General features: G+C 61.2%; 2 protein-coding genes across 7 annotated transcripts in view; one reads left to right on the top strand and one right to left on the bottom strand.

Moving 5' to 3' along the window:
• Positions 1-9,522, top strand: part of APC2 (APC regulator of WNT signaling pathway 2) — a 27,921-nt gene extending 18,399 nt beyond the window's left edge. Inside the window, exon 15 of the mRNA XM_060145773.1 lies at positions 2,256-9,522. Coding sequence (XP_060001756.1) covers positions 2,256-7,158 — 4,903 coding nt within the window. The 3' untranslated portion in view covers positions 7,159-9,522. The remainder of the gene's footprint in view (positions 1-2,255) is intronic.
• The window catches only part of C3H19orf25 (chromosome 3 C19orf25 homolog), a 16,669-nt gene extending 1,410 nt beyond the window's left edge, over positions 1-15,259 (bottom strand). For 2 of the 6 annotated variants that reach the window (XM_060145774.1, XM_060145776.1), the window contains exons 1-5: positions 15,211-15,259; positions 14,876-15,007; positions 11,000-11,169; positions 1,560-1,620; positions 639-678 (exon numbers count right to left, since the gene is read on the bottom strand). In XM_060145774.1, coding sequence (XP_060001757.1) covers positions 639-678; positions 1,560-1,620; positions 11,000-11,169; positions 14,876-15,005 — 401 coding nt within the window. In that variant the 5' untranslated portion in view covers positions 15,006-15,007; positions 15,211-15,259. Of the gene's footprint in view, positions 1-383; positions 679-795; positions 1,001-1,559; positions 5,530-8,168; positions 8,313-9,476; positions 11,170-11,250; positions 11,895-14,875; positions 15,008-15,210 lie in introns of those variants that run through there. The other 4 variants (XM_060145778.1, XM_060145777.1, XM_060145779.1 and 1 more) reach the window with 4 other exon arrangements.

Here is a 15,259-nt window from a genome sequence, read left to right as displayed (position 1 = left end):
ATAAATAACGCTTCAGATTTATGAAAACACATAACTTTTAAAAAGCATATCCTAAACACTGCATGGGATGTGCTTGTGCTAAAGACTTTATCAATTAAATTAAAGCATTAATTTACTAATTATGCTAATAATTAACAAACAATACTTAGATTTTTGTTATCTTTTATTTTTTTATTATTATTTTTTTTTGCGGTACGCGGGCCTCTCACTGTTGTGGCCTCTCCTGTTGTGGAGCACAGGCTCCGGACGCGCAGGCTCAGTGGCCACGGCTCATGGGCCCAGCCGCTCCGCAGCATGTGGGATCTTCCCGGACCGGGGCACGAACCCGCGTCCCCTGCATCGGCAGGCGGACTCTCAATCACTGCGCCACCAGGGAAGCCCTTTGTTATCTTTTAAAAACACTACCTTTAGTATATTCCCGAATGTTGCATGGGAGATACTTGTGCTAAAGATCTTACCAAGTAAAATAAAACATTTATTTACTAGTAATGCCAATAATTAAGAAACAATACTTAGTATTTTTAAAAGCAAACAGAAATGTGTCTTTAGTATACCCCAAATATCACAAGATTTAGATGCCCTAAAATGAGTTATACTATACACTACTATACATAAAATAGGTAATCAACAGGACCTACTGTGTAGCACAGGGAACTCCAATCAATAGTCTGTAATAACCTAAATGGGAAAAGAATCTGAAAAAGAACGGATATATGTACATGTATAACTGAATTACTTAGCTGTATACCTGAAAGTAACACAACACTGTAAATCAGCTGTACTCCAATGTAAAATAAAAATTAAAGAAATAAAATGAGATGGTTTTAATGAAATTTCATTTTAAATAATAAGTAACAGGGGCTTCCCTGGTGGCGCAGTGGTTGAGAGTCCGCCTGCCGATGCAGGGGACGCGGGTTCGTGCCGCGGTCCGGGAAGATCCCACATGCCACGGAGCAGCTGGACCCGTCAGCCATGGCCGCTGAACCTCTGTGTCCGGAGCCTGTGCTCCGCAACAGGAGAGGGCACAACAGTGAGAGGCCCGCGTACCGCAAAAACAAAAACAAACAAAGAAACAAAAAAGCATTATTTTCTAAATAATAGTAAAAATGTGTTCTTTATTAAAATAAATAAAATTATTTGTTAATACTACTAATAAATAATGCTTCAGATATATGAAAACACATATAACTTTGAAAAAGTATATCCTAAATACTGCATGGGATATGCTTGTGCTAAAGACTTTATCAATTAAATTAAAACGCTGATTTACTAATTATGCTAATAATTAACAAACAATACTTAGATTTTTGTTTTCTTTTAAAAACACTATCTTTAGTATATTCCCGAATGTTGCATGGGAGATACTTGTGCTAAAGATCTTACCAAGTATAATAAAACATTTATTTACTAGTAATGCCAATAATTAAGAAACAATACTTAGTATTTTTAAAAGCAAACAGATATCTGTCTTTAGTATATCTCAAATATCACGAGATTTAGATGCCCTAAAATGAGTAATACTATATACTACTATACATAAAATAGGTAATCAACAGGACCTACTGTGTAGCACAGGGAACTCCAATCAATAGTCTGTAATAACCTAAATGGGAAAAGAATCTGAAAAAGAACGGATATACGTACATGTATAACTGAATTACTTAGCTGTACACCTGAAAGTAACACAACACTGTAAATCAGCTGTACTCCAATGTAAAATAAAAATTAAAGAAATAAAATGAGATGGTTTTAATGAAATTTCATTTTAAATAATAAGTAATAGGGGCTTCCCAGGTGTCGCACTGGTTGAGAGTCCGCCTGCAGATGCAGGGGACACGGGTTCGTGCCCCGGTCCGGCCGTGAGCCATGGCTGCTGAGCCTGCGTGCCCAGAGCCTATGCTCCGCAACGGGAGAGGCCACAGCAATGAGAGGGCCGCGTAGCAGGAAAAAAAAAAAAAAAAGAAAAAGTAAATAATAAGTAATGTTAACACATTAGTATTGTTTCATAAATAGTTTGTTGAGATTAATAAATGAAACCTTTCACACAAGTACAGCACATTCAATGTTTGGGATATGCTTTTACTAAAAATGTATCCCTTCCTTTGAAATGCAATGTTACCTGGGCACCTTCCGTTTTGACTTGCCCCACGTGGCCACGGTCCTGCCGGCGGGCGGGTGTCCGGTGGGCTGGGGTCTGGGCTGGCGGGGGTCTGACGCACACCTCCCGCCCCTCCTCACCCCTCCGGCCCCCGCAGGCAGGTGCTGCGGGACCACAACTGCCTGCAGACGCTGCTGCAGCACCTGACGTCGCACAGCCTGACCATCGTGAGCAACGCATGTGGCACGCTCTGGAACCTGTCGGCCCGCAGCGCCGGTGACCAGGAGCTGCTGTGGGACCTGGGTGCTGTGGGCATGCTGCGCAACCTGGTGCACTCCAAGCACAAGATGATCGCCATGGGCAGCGCCGCCGCCCTGCGCAACCTGCTGGCCCACCGGCCCGCCAAGTACCAGGCGGCAGCCACTGCCGTCTCCCCCAGCGCCTGTGCGCCCAGCCTGTACGTGCGCAAGCAGCGGGCGCTGGAGGCTGCGCTGGACGCGCGGCACCTGGCGCAGGCACTTGACCACCTGGAGAAGCAAGGCCTGCCCGAGGCCGAGGCCGCCTCCAAGAAGCCGCTGCCGCCCCTGCGCCACCTGGATGGCCTGGCCCAGGACTACGCTTCCGATTCGGGCTGCTTTGATGATGACGACGCACCCTCTCTGGCCACCGCAGCTGCCGCCACCGCCGAGCCCGCCAGCCCCGCCGTGCTGCCCCTCTTCCTGGGCAGCCCCTTCCTGCAGGGCCAGGCGCTGGCCCGCACCCCGCCCGCCCGCCGGGGCGGCCTGGAGTCCGAGAAGGAGGCCGGCGGGGAGGCAGCTGTGGCAGCCAGGGCCAAGGCCAAGCTGGCACTGGCAGTGGCGCGCATCGACCGGCTGGTGGAGGACATCTCGGCCCTGCACACCTCGTCTGACGACAGCTTCAGCCTCAGCTCTGGGGATCCCGGGCAGGAGGCCCCACGGGAGGGCCGTGCGCACTCCTGCTCCCCTTGCCGGGGGCCCGAGGCAGGGCGGCGAGAGGCCGGCAGCCGGGCTCACCCGCTGCTGCGGCTCAAGGCGGCCCACGCCAGCCTCTCAAACGACAGTCTTAACAGCGGCAGCACCAGCGACGGGCACTGTCCCCGCGAGCACTCGCAGCCCTGCTCGCTGGCCGCGCTGGCCGAGCATTGCGAGGGACCCCTGTGCGGCCAGGCGCGGCCCAGCCAGCTTGACCTCAACCTGCCCAGCGGCCAGGTTGAGCCCAAGGCCCGGGACACCGCGGCCACAGATGCCCGCGTGTGCACCATCAAGCTGTCGCCCACCTACCAGCATGTGCCGCTGCTTGAGGGCACCACCAGAGCGGGCGCGGGGTCCCTGGCCCCCAGGGCCCGGAAACAGGCCTGGCTGCCCGCAGAGGACCTAAGCAAGGTGCCCGAGAAGCTGGCGGTGGAGAAGGCGCCCCTCTGCCTATCCCGCTGCAGCTCCCTGTCCTCACTGTCCTCGGCTGGCCGCCCAGGGCCCAGTGAGGCCGGGGACCTGGATGACAGCGACTCGTCCCTGGAGGGGCTGGAGGAGGCTGGCCCCAGCGAGGCCGGGCTGGACGGGGCCTGGCAGGGGCCGGGCTCCGCCTCCCTGCCCATGGCCATCCCGGTGCCTCAGCGGGGCCGGGGCCTGGGGGTGGAGGACGCCACGCCGTCCAGCTCGTCTGAGAACTGCGTACAGGAGACGCCACTGGTGCTGAGCCGCTGCAGCTCGGTCAGCTCGCTGGGCAGCTTCGAGAGCCCATCCATTGCCAGCTCCGTCGCCAGCGATCCGTGCAGCGGGCTGGGCAGCGGTACAGTCAGCCCCAGCGAGCTGCCCGACAGCCCCGGGCAGACCATGCCACCGAGCCGCAGCAAGACGCCCCCGCCGGCCCCCGCGCCGCCGGGCGAGCGTGAGGTCACCCAGTTCAGCCTGCAGTGGGAGAGCTACGTGAAGCGCTTCCTGGACATCGCCGACTGCCGGGAGCGCTGCCGGCTACCGTCTGAGCTGGACGCGGGCAGCGTGCGCTTCACCGTGGAGAAGCCCGACGAGAACTTCTCGTGTGCTTCCAGCCTGAGTGCGCTGGCCCTGCATGAGCTCTATGTGCAGAAGGACGTGGAGCTGCGGCTGCTGCCCCCGGCCTGCCCTGAGCGCAGCAGTGCGGGAGGCGTGGGCCCCGGGCACCGCCGACGGGATGAGGCCAGCGGCCGCCTCGAAGGGCCAACATCCACCGACCGGGACCTGGAACTGCTGCGCGAGTGCCTGGGTGGGACCGTGCCCGCCCGGCTCCGCAAGGTGGCCTCGGCGCTGGTGCCTGGCCACCGCACCCTGCCCGTGCCCGTCTACATGCTGGTGCCCGCCCCGGCACGGGAGGATGAGTCCTGCACCGACTCGGCCGAGGGCACGCCGGTCACCTTCTCCAGCACCACCTCCCTCAGCGAGGAGACACTGCAGGGACCCCCCGGGGATGGCGGGCCTGCGCAGGGGCAGAAGGCTGCGGGCCATGCCGCCCCCACCAGGCAGCCCGCCGGGCACCGGCACAGGGCGGGGGGCACGGGCCGGAGCACAGAGCAGCCCCGGGGGGCTGGCAGGAGCCGCGCAGGGCTGGAGCTGCCCCTCTGCCGGCCCCCTAGCGCCTGCAGAGACAGGGACAGCTCCCGCCCGGGACAGGCGCGTGGGGACGGGGCCCTGCAGTCTCTGTGCCTCACGACGCCCACCGAGGAGGCCGTGTACTGCTTCTATGGCAACGACTCAGACGAAGAGCCGTCCGCGGCAGCGGCGGTGGCACCCCCGCGGCGGGCATCTGCGATCCCCCGCGCGGTGAAGAGGGAGTACCCGGCTGGTGGCAGGAAGGAGGTGCAGGCCGTGCCCAAGGTCGCGCCGCCCAAGGCTGCCGCGCCCAAGGTTGCGCCGCCAGCCCGGGCTCAGCCCAGCCTCATCGCTGATGAGACGCCACCATGCTACTCCCTGAGCTCCTCCGCCAGCTCCCTGAGCGAGCCTGAGCCCTTTGAGCGCGCAGCCAGCCGGCCCCGAGCCCGCGAGCCAGGGGTCACCAAGGACCCAGGCCCCGGGGGCAGGCGGGACAGCGCCCCCCGCCCGCGGGCCGAGGCAGAGCTGCTCCGGCGCTGCACTGGCTCAGCCGTGCCCAGGCGCCGGCCCCAGGTGTCTGGCCCAGGGTGCCGCCAGTCCAGAGCGGTGCAGCAGGAGAAGAGGCCAGCAGAGGGGCCCCGAGAGCACAGTGAGGAGGCAGCGGGCTCGGACCACGCCTCAGACCTGGACAGCGTCGAGTGGCGCGCCATCCAGGAGGGGGCCAACTCCATCGTCACGTGGCTACACCAGGCAGCGGCGGCAGCCACCCACGAGGCCTCCTCTGAGTCCGACTCCGTTCTGTCCTTTGCCTCAGGGCGGTCGGTGGGCTCCACCCTGCAGCTTCCCCTGCACAGGAAGGGTCGAAGGCCAAGGGCAGAGGGTCAGGCGGGCAGTGCCATGCGGCCAGAGAAACGGGACAGGGCTCTGGCCCAGCGCAGCAGCGGCCTGGAGAAGCCACGTGGCACTCAGAAGGCCGCGTCAGGGGTGCCAGCCGTGCTCCGGGGACGGACAGTGATCTACATGCCCAGCCCAGCCACCCGGGCCCAGCCCAAAGGTGCCCCTGGGCCCCGCAATGTGCCGAGAAAGACGGGAGTCCCAAGTCCAGTGCAGCCAGCAGCCCCCGCCAAAATCCCTGGCCCCGGGCAGCAGCGGTCTCGAAGCCTGCACCGACCCGGCAAGATCTCGGAGCTGGCAGCGCTGAGCCCCCCTCAGAGAAGTGCCACGCCACCTGCCCGCCTCGCCAAGACCCCCTCGTCGAGCTCCTCCCAGACCTCCCCGGCCTCACAGCCTCTGCCGAGGAGGTCACCCCCGGCCACCCAGGCCGCAGGAACCCTGCCCGGCCCCGGGGCCTCCCCCGCAACCAAGACTCCCGCCCGGGCCCTGCTGGCCAAGCAGCACAAGACACAGAAGTCGCCCGTGCGGATCCCCTTCATGCAGAGACCCACCCGGCGGGGGCCGCCACCCCTGGCCAAGGCAGCCCCGCAACCAGGTCCAAGGGCCCGAGGGGGCCGCCCAGGGCTCGTGCGTGTGGCCTCTGCCCGCTCCAGCGGCAGCGTGGCCTCCGCCCGCTCCAGCGGCAGCGAGGCCTCCGACCGCTCCGGTTTCCGGAGGCAGCTGACCTTCATCAAGGAGTCGCCGGGCCTGCTGCGCCGCCGACGCACCGAATTGTCCGCCACTGAGGCCGCCACCCCGGCTGCCCAGGCAGGCCTGCCCCGCCGCGGCCGGCCCGCGCTACCCGCCGTCTTCCTATGCTCCTCGCGCTGTGATGAGCTGCGGGCGGCCCCCCGGCAGGCTCCCGCCCCTCAGCGGCCCCCCACGGCCCGGCCCGGCCTGGGCGAGCGGCCGCCCCGGCGCACCAGCTCTGAGAGCCCGTCTCGCCTGCCCGTCCGCACGCCAGCCGCCCGGCCCGATACGGTCAAGCGCTACGCCTCCCTGCCTCACATCAGTGTGGCCCGCGGGCCCGACGCCCCCGTGCCTGTGGCAGACAACGCACCCCGCAGCAGCACCGGGGAGGCCGCGCCGGGCACCACGTGGCGTCGCATCCGGGATGAGGACGTTCCGCACATCCTGCGGAGCACGCTGCCCCCCCGCGCCCTGCCCCTGCTGGGCTCCTCACCGGAGGACGGCCCCACAGGCCCTCCGCAGCGCAAGACCAGCGACGCCGTGGTCCAGACCGAGGACTTCGCAGCTACCAAGACCAACTCGAGCACGTCCCCGAGCCTGGAGAGCTGGGTGACCCCACAGGCCACGACCGGCAGCGCCCCCTCCCTCCTCCTCGGCAGCGACGTGGATGGGCCGGGCCCCGCCAAGGCGCCCGCCCCCGGCCCCTTCGTCCCCGCCAGCCGACACGGTTCCCCCAGCCGCTCCGCCCGCGTCCCCCCCTTCAACTACGTGCCCAGCCCCATGGTGGTAGCCACCACTGACTCTGCCGTGGAGAAAGCCCCCGCCCCCGCCCCTACCGGCCTCCTGGGATAGTGGCCGGGGCTGGCCTTCCAGAACGTCCTCTCCCGGCCCTGGGCCGTCTGGCTGCCCCGAGGGTGGTCCCAGCACCCGCCTGCCCACCCGGGCCCCGCCCTCTGAGCCTCTGCCCTGCCCGTACGGGCCCCACCCTCACTGTGTAGGCGCTGGCTTCCATGCCCAGGGGGCTCTGCAAGGAAAGTGAGCTGCAGGGTGGACCTTGCGTCCCCGCCAGGGGGTGCCTACGAGGGCGCCGTCCCAGCCTCGCCCCCACGCGGAGACCACCCTCCTGGCTGGGGCTGTCCTTGGCAGTGCCCTCCTGGGCTCCTGACTCCACCGGGCCCAGCATCAGCACCACACCCCCTCCCCTCCCCTCCGGGGAGCCGCAGGGAGGTGACAGTGCCCGCCCGCCGACGTGGGGGACGGGAGCCTGCCAGCTGGGGGCATTGGCAGGCAACCATGGCAGAGCAGGAAGCCTGTAATTACGGGCAAGGCTGAGTAATTTGTTCACCAGGGCTTAGCCGGTTGGCCTGCCTGTTCAGCCTCAGCGAGGGGCACGGGGGAGGGGCGTGGTTGAGCCCCACAGAAAGGCAGCCCCACCCGAGACGGCGAGTGTAGGGAGCCTGGAGCACCCCGGGACTGGCCGGGGGTGGTCTGGACACAGCACCCCCGCAATCCTCGTAAGGAACATGGAGAGGCAGGCGTGCAGCGAGGGCTCTGGCCGAAGCGGGCGGGGCACCGAGGGGAGGCCGGGGTCCGGCTGACCGCCCCGCCGCCGGGCCTGGACTGCACTCTGAGGACGTCCCGGGAGGCGCCCACCCGGCGCCCGGCCCCCCGCCCCCGGCCTTTCCCTTTTCGATCTCAACCTCCTTTGCGACGCAGGAAGCCCTGGATCTGTGGGCTCCGTGCGGGCACGGCCTCCTCCCTGAGGTCCAGCACAGCTGTGGGACTCGGAGCGGGGGCCCTGGAGCCCACAGGTGCTGGAGGGAGCTGGTCCCAGAGGAGGCAGAGGGGGAGCCCCGGCATACCTGCACGAAGAGCCGCCCACCGCCTCCCTGCAGAACCCAGCTCTGGGCGGGGCTGCTCTCGGTCGTCCCGTGGATCTAAAGTCACAGTCGCCCTGCAGAGCTGCTCCTGGGGCCGGGGACCCTGTGCCGGCATCTGTCCCTTCTCTGGGAGGAGGGGGAGCAGGGCTGAATCAAGAGGAGGTGCTGGAGGGGCCCCATCTCCACCCCGGGCACCACCGACTGTCCCTCCCCTCCCTCGGACACCGTGCCGCTGCTGAGACACACAGACTGCAACCTCTTCCTCACACCCGACACACCGTCCTGCAGGACAGGCGCCAGGACTCTGCCTGAGGGCCTGAATGCAGCACGCGAGAAGGGCTGCACCACGTGCCCCTCCTGTGGAGGGCCAGCCGGCAGCAGCGAAGGAGGCCGGGGGCTGAGCAGGGTGCCAGGGACCGGGCCCCCAGGCGGATCACTATCAGACGCGTCTCAGATACCGGCCGCCCCCAGTCCCCGTCAGTAGCCAGAAGGGCGGGACTGGGGGGTCTTCCGAGCGCCTTCTCAGATATGGGGGCTGAAGGATGCTGCCCACCACCACCATGGGCCAGCCTCCCCTGGAAAAGGGGGACCCACCCCAGCTCGCCCAGCCGTGAGGGCCGGGGTGGGAGCCCCCCGCACTGGGAGGCCCGGGTGGCGCTCTGGCCGCTGTGTGCCTGTCTCCCCACGTGGGCCGTGGGGCGAACTCCCAGAGCTACCTCTCGGCGAGCAGCGCAGCCACCGTGACTGGGGGCAGAGGACCCTCCCCGGCCGCCCCCGCTGCCCTCTGTCTGGCCCAGGCGTTCTCTCCCCAGGCCGGGGCCATCCTGTCAGGGCCACCTCTGCCTTTTCCAACCCCTGCAGCGGGGCCAGCCATGCCTCATCACCCAGCCCAGCAGGCCAATGGGGGCCCAGGGCCCTGAGAAGATGCGCTTCCTGGAGGAAGGCACTGGCGGTTGCTGGACAGTCGTCTGCGGCAGGAGCTGGAGGACCAAAGTCTGAAGCCCTCAGGATGCCGCCCGGCCACCCGCTGAGGGGACACAGGACACCCACTCCCGGACCTGGGCCCAGGAGCAGATGGACACCACGAGCTGGGTGCTGGATTCGGTGCATCACCTGACCCCTGCCACCCTGCCGGCTGCCGCCCGAGCCCAGCTGTCTAGGCTCCCCCTCCACCCTGCATCTCCCTCCTGGGTCTGCAGTGCCACCGGACACGTGTAAATACGTACAGCCCCGTCCCATCCTGTCCCCCCAACTGTAAAGCCATCGTCTGGTGGAAGGAGGCCGCGGAACCAGGCGTCTCACATGCACCTTTAATAAACAGCTGTTGAGTTGCGCTCCACAATGCCCGTCTCCAGGGGGGACAAGCCAGGGTGGGGGTCCACATGCCACCTGCAGAGCCTCGCTCCCCACAACCGCGAGGACGCGAGGGGACGCCCGAGGGCTGAGCCCCAGCGTGACCCGGGGGTGCAGGGAGAGCACTCAGAACAGGCGCAGGGGGAGGCACCCGGCAGGAGTCAGTGGAGTGTCTCTGCCTGATGCCAGGGGGGATCTGGAGGGTGGACAGTGCCCCAAAGACAGGCGGCCCCACCCGGAGGCCAGGCCAGGCAGGGAGAGGGGAAGCAGCTCACCCCAGGGGCCCGCTGTTAGCCAGCGCACCCTGGAGGAGGCAGCCTGGCGTCCACTGCTGCCACTAGAGACAAGCCCGCACTGGGCTTGTCTCCTGGGCCTCCAAAGTCAAGTCTCCAGTTTTGGGGTCTCTGAGGGTGAAGCAGACACTCTTTCTGCCTGGGATGCGCAGGGTCTCCCTTGTCAGGGCCCTGCGTGCTGGGTCCCAGCACTGCCCCGAGCTTCTGGGGACCCTGCAAAGGAGTGGTCTATGGAGGCACTGTTCAGGCAGCTACACACAGGGATTTCATCAGAGGGACTTGGGCTCATCCACGACGGGCCTGGCCCCGGGGCCACCTCCCGCCAGCCTACTGCTTCTCTGGTCTTCATGGGATGGGTTTTTTAGGGTGATGCCCTTTTCAAGATCCTCTCCTGCCCCACCACCCACCTGTCCACAGACGAAGGTGTACGGACAGGAGGGCAGCTGGGTGATGGCCCGGGGCAGTGGACTGACCACCACGTCCTCTCATGGCGCCCCCATGTGACAGAACCCCACAGCTGACGGACAGACAAGTGCCCTGGGGGAGCGCCCAGGCCCTGGGTCGGGGTGCCGGGGGCCCTGAGGGGTGGCACCCACCGCGAGGCCCCATCTCAGATCTGGGCCCTGGGGGGGCCACAGCTCCTCATATAACCATAGCCACTACGTGTCAGGGAGGACACTGAACTCCCCACCCTCTTCTGGGACCCCTGGGGCCCCCCAGTTAACACGGAGATGGCAGAACCAGAGGGGTGGGTTCCACCAGTTCAGTCTGATGTGGGGAGCAGTGAAGCAGGGTCGCCAGAGGAAGGAAGGGAGGATGGACGGAGGGCCCTCGGGGGCTGGGCCCCGCAGGAAGTCCAGTCGGGGCTCCTCAGGGCAAGGGGCATGCGCACAACCCGGACCCCACCCTCGGGGAGGGGCCCGTGCCTGGCTGAGGCAGCCCCACCCGCTGGGCGGGCTGTGTCCCCCGGGGTCTCTGGGTGCCAGGCGTGCCTAGGCCACGGATCAGAGAGCCTGGACCCTGGTTCCGGGACCCAGGGGCCAGGTGTCAGGTGAGGTGCGCCAGGCCAGGTGTCGAGCGGAGGCCCCGAGGCCCCGGGGAGCCGGGTCAGCCCAGGAAGGTGGTGGCCGCGGTGCCTGGCAGAGCCACCTGGCCCACGTGGCTGACCTCCTGCTCCAGCTCCTCGCGTGCCCGCCACAGCTCCTCACGCTGCTGCTTCAGCTGGGCGCCCGCACGCCACAGCCGCTGGTTCGTGGCCACGTAGACCCGGCTCTGCTGGTAGAGCTGCTCCCGCTGGGCCTCAGTGTCCTCGGCCCTCCCCGAGGGGGCTGGGGGGTCTGGGGACAGGACACGGCAGCATCACTGCCCGCTGGCCACACAGGGGACTCAGTTTACCCCCCAAAGAAAGCAGTGGACCGAAGGGCACAGGTCACAGTAAAGGCCAGACTCCACTGTCCCTTGGCCCCCGCCTGGGGGTGGCCTCCAGCTCCTGGAAAGGGCCTTGACCCTGACCATGAGCCGGCCGGCCTCACCTGTGCTCTCAGCAATCAGGGAGGTGCGAGGAGGCCAGGAGGGCATGGACGCACATTTCCCAACGACCACGCTTCCTAAAGGGCGTGGCGGGGGGGTGGGGGGACCAGGGCAGGAAAAGCACAGGTTTCAGGGCCACCTGGAGATACGTCAAGGTCCTCTCCACTCTGCCTGGTTTCCTTGTCTACAAACAGGCCCAGAAACGCTGGCATTTAACTAAAAATCACTTTATCTGCTTTAGTAACAAGGTGGGAAAGGCCAGACAGTGCACACGAAGGCCAGGTATGGTCCTAGATGTGAACACAGGCCGGCAGGGGAAGCCCCTCGCCCTCGAGTGGCCCCGGCACTGCTCATGGGGTAACTGGGCCCAGGATCCTTAAGTTGGGGCTCAAGTGGCCTCTGAAGACCCAGCCGCGGGCCAGGGATAAATACAGCTCCTGTTCCTCGGGCTGCCCCGTCCAACACGACGTTCCAAATGATGGAAACGCCCTCCAGCTGAGCCACCAGGGGCTCCTGAGCCCTTGAAATGTGGCTACATGGAACAAAGAACGGAATTTTTTTTTTTACTATTAAGAAAAAAAACCACTGTCCCACAGCTGCGTGTAAATCAGTGAAGTTAGAACATTCCCTCACACTATACACAAAAATAAACTTAACAAGGCTCAAAGACTTAAATATAAGATATGACACCATACAACTTCGAGAAAAAAGCACAGGCAAAACATTCTGACATAAATGGTACCAATATTTCCTTAGGTCAGTCTCCCAAGGCAACAGAAATAAAAGCAAAACTGGGACTTCCCTGGTGGTCCAGTGGTAAAGAATCTGCCTTCCAACGCGGGGAATGAGGGTTTGATCCCTGGTGGGGGAACTAAGATCCCACATGCCGCAAACTACTGAGCTTGCGCGCCTCAACTAGAGCCCGTGTGCCACAAACTACAGAGCCCACGCACCCTGGAGCCCATGCGCCACACTAGAGAGAAGCCCACGTGCCTCAATGAAGATCCCACGTGGCACAACAAAGACCGAACGCAGACAAAATATATAAATAAATGAATAATGGAAATAAAATAATAAACAGATGGGACTTCATCAAACTCACAAGCTTTTGTACAGCAAAGGAAACCATCAAAGCGAAAAGTCAACCTATGGAATGGGAGAAAATATTTGCGAATGATGCGACTGACAAGGGCTTACTCTCCAAAATATACAAACAGCTCATACAACTCAATCAAAATAACAAAACAGCCCAATCGAAAAATGGGCAGAAGATCTAAACAGACATGTCTTCAAAGAAGACATACAGATGGCCAACAGGCACATGAAAAGATGCTCAACATCACTAATTATTAAAGAACTGCAAATCAAAACCACAATGAGGTATCAACTCACACCAGTCAGAATGGCCATCATTAAAAAGTCTACAAACGGGGCTTCCCTGGTGGCGCAGTCGTTAAGAATCCGCCTGCCAATGCAGGGGACACGGGTTCGAGCCCTGGTCCGGGAAGATCCCACATGCTGTGGAGCAACTAAGCCTGTGTGCCACAAGTACTGAGCCTGCAAGGCACAACTACTGAAGCCCGTGTGCCTAGAGCCCGTGCCATCGCAATGAGAAGCCCACGCACTGCAACGAAGAGTAGCCCCCGCCCGCCACAACTAGAGAAAGCCCGTGCAGAGCAATGAAGACCCAACGCAGCCAAAAAAAAAAAAAGTCTACAAACAATAAATGCTGGAGAGGGTGTGGAGAAGAGGGAATCCTCCTACACTGTTGGTGGGAATGTAAGTTGGTGTAGCCACTTTGGAAAACACTATGGAGGCTCCTCAAAAAACTAAAAATAGAGCTACCATAAGATCCAGCAATCCCACTCCTGGGCATATAGCCAGACAAAACTCTAATTCAAAAAGACACATGCACCCCAATGTTCAGAGCAGCACTATTTACAATAGCCAGACATGGAAACAACCTAAATGTCCATCAACAGATAAATGGATAAAGATATGGTGTGTGTGTGTGTGTGTGTGTGTGTGTGTGTGTGTGTGTGTGCGAGGAGTGGTCCCCACTTGCTGCAACTAGAGAGAGGCCCGCATGCAGCAACGGAGACCCAGTGCAGCCAAAAATAAAATAAATTTTAAAGAAACAAAACACCATTCACTTTATAGCAGTACACCACATATACTCAATAAATATTTGTTAATAAGTATTTTAAAAATTTTAGAAATAAAAAAATAAAATAAGGGGCTTCCCTGGTGGCGCAGTGGTTGAGAGTCCGCCTGCCGATGCAGGGGACATGGGTTCGTGCCCCGGTCCGGGAGGATCCCACATGCCGCGGAGCGGCTGGGCCCGTGAGCCATGGCCGCTGAGCCTGTGCATCCAGAGCCTGTGCTCCGCAACAGGAGAGGCCACAGCAGTGAGAGGCCCGCGTACCGCAAAAAAAAAAAAAATGACCCAAATTGGACTTCCCTGGTGGCCCCGTGGTTAAGACTCCACACTTCCACTGCAGGGGGCATGGGTTCGATCCCTGGTCGGGGAACTAAGATCCCACATGCCGAACAGCGCGGCCAAAAGAAAAAGAAAAGGAAAAAAACAACCCAAATGAGCTTATCTACGAAACAGAAACAGACTCACAGACATAGAGAGCAGAACTGTGCTTGCCAAAGGGGAGGGGGGGCGAGGAAGGGACGAATTGGGAGTTTGGGATTAGCAGGTGTAAACTATTATATACAAACTGTATAAACAACAAGGTCCCACTCAGGAGCACAGGGAACCATATTCAATATCCCGTGATAAACCATAATGGGAAAGAATATGAAGAATGTATATGTACGTATAACTGAGTCACTTTGCTGTACATCAGGAGTTAACAAAACACTGTAAATCAACTATACTTCAACTTTAAAAAAAGACACCAAAAACAATCAAACAACAACAACAAAAAACAAAGCCCCAGAGCGTTTCTCACTTTCTATCGTCCCACAAGCCTTACATATTGAACGTTTCTACCCACTAGAACGGCCCGAGGGCACGCAGGTTTTCACCCCCCCCTTGGCCACGCCGCGCAGCAGGAGGGATCTGAGTTCCCCGACCCGGTAGCGAACCCGTGGCGCCTGCAGTGGAAGCGCCGAGTCTTCACCATTCGACCGCCAGGGAAGTCCCAGGCACTTCCATCTTTTTTCATCACCTATCCACCTCAGTGCTTAGACCAGAACCTGACCCACAACAGGTTCTCAATGAAGGTTTGTTGAATGAATAAACGAACCTCACTGAGTGGAACACAAAATTCACCCTACAACTGTATGACACTCATGTGCTTCCAAACTTCTGAACAAGGGGCGGGCACACGTTTTCTGCAAAAGGCCAGACCTACGTATTTTTGGCACTGCAGGGCCAGACAGTCTCCGTCCTGACTACTTAACTCTGCCAGTATGTCTTAAAGGCAGCCAGGCGCTTCCTCCTCCCCTTCCTGCTGGGGTCTCTGGGCCGCCTCTCCCCCGCCCGACCTGGGCTCCCCCTACCTTCCCGGGCCACGGCGGTGAAGACTAGGTCCTCGGCGGGTGCCCCCCGCACGTCTTCCAGGATCTGCTCCACCGTGGGGGGCGCCGGGCGGGTGGGCAGCACCACGCGCTTCTTGGCCTTGGAGCCCATCTCTGCAGGTGGGAGAAGGGAGCATGGACCGGGCCGTTCCTGCCGCCCAGCAAAACCTACACACGCTCCGGAACCCCGCTCCCGGGGAAGCCCGTCCTGCCCCGCTCCTCCCAGGGCCGAACAGCACAGGGCCAGGGGGTTCGGCCTCCGTCTCCACCCAGGCCCCAGCTTCCCGCTGAAGGCCCCAGTGCGACCGCCTTCTCACCTGGCGTAAAGCCTTCAGCCCGCAGCCGCGGCCCAGTGGCCACTTCCGC

The sequence above is a fragment of the Lagenorhynchus albirostris genome, chromosome 3, assembly GCF_949774975.1.
Source record: "Lagenorhynchus albirostris chromosome 3, mLagAlb1.1, whole genome shotgun sequence".
NCBI classification, from domain to species: Eukaryota; Metazoa; Chordata; class Mammalia; order Artiodactyla; family Delphinidae; genus Lagenorhynchus; species Lagenorhynchus albirostris.
Note: the sequence above shows the minus strand (reverse complement) of the source record. Positions and strands in the feature narration are given on the sequence as shown.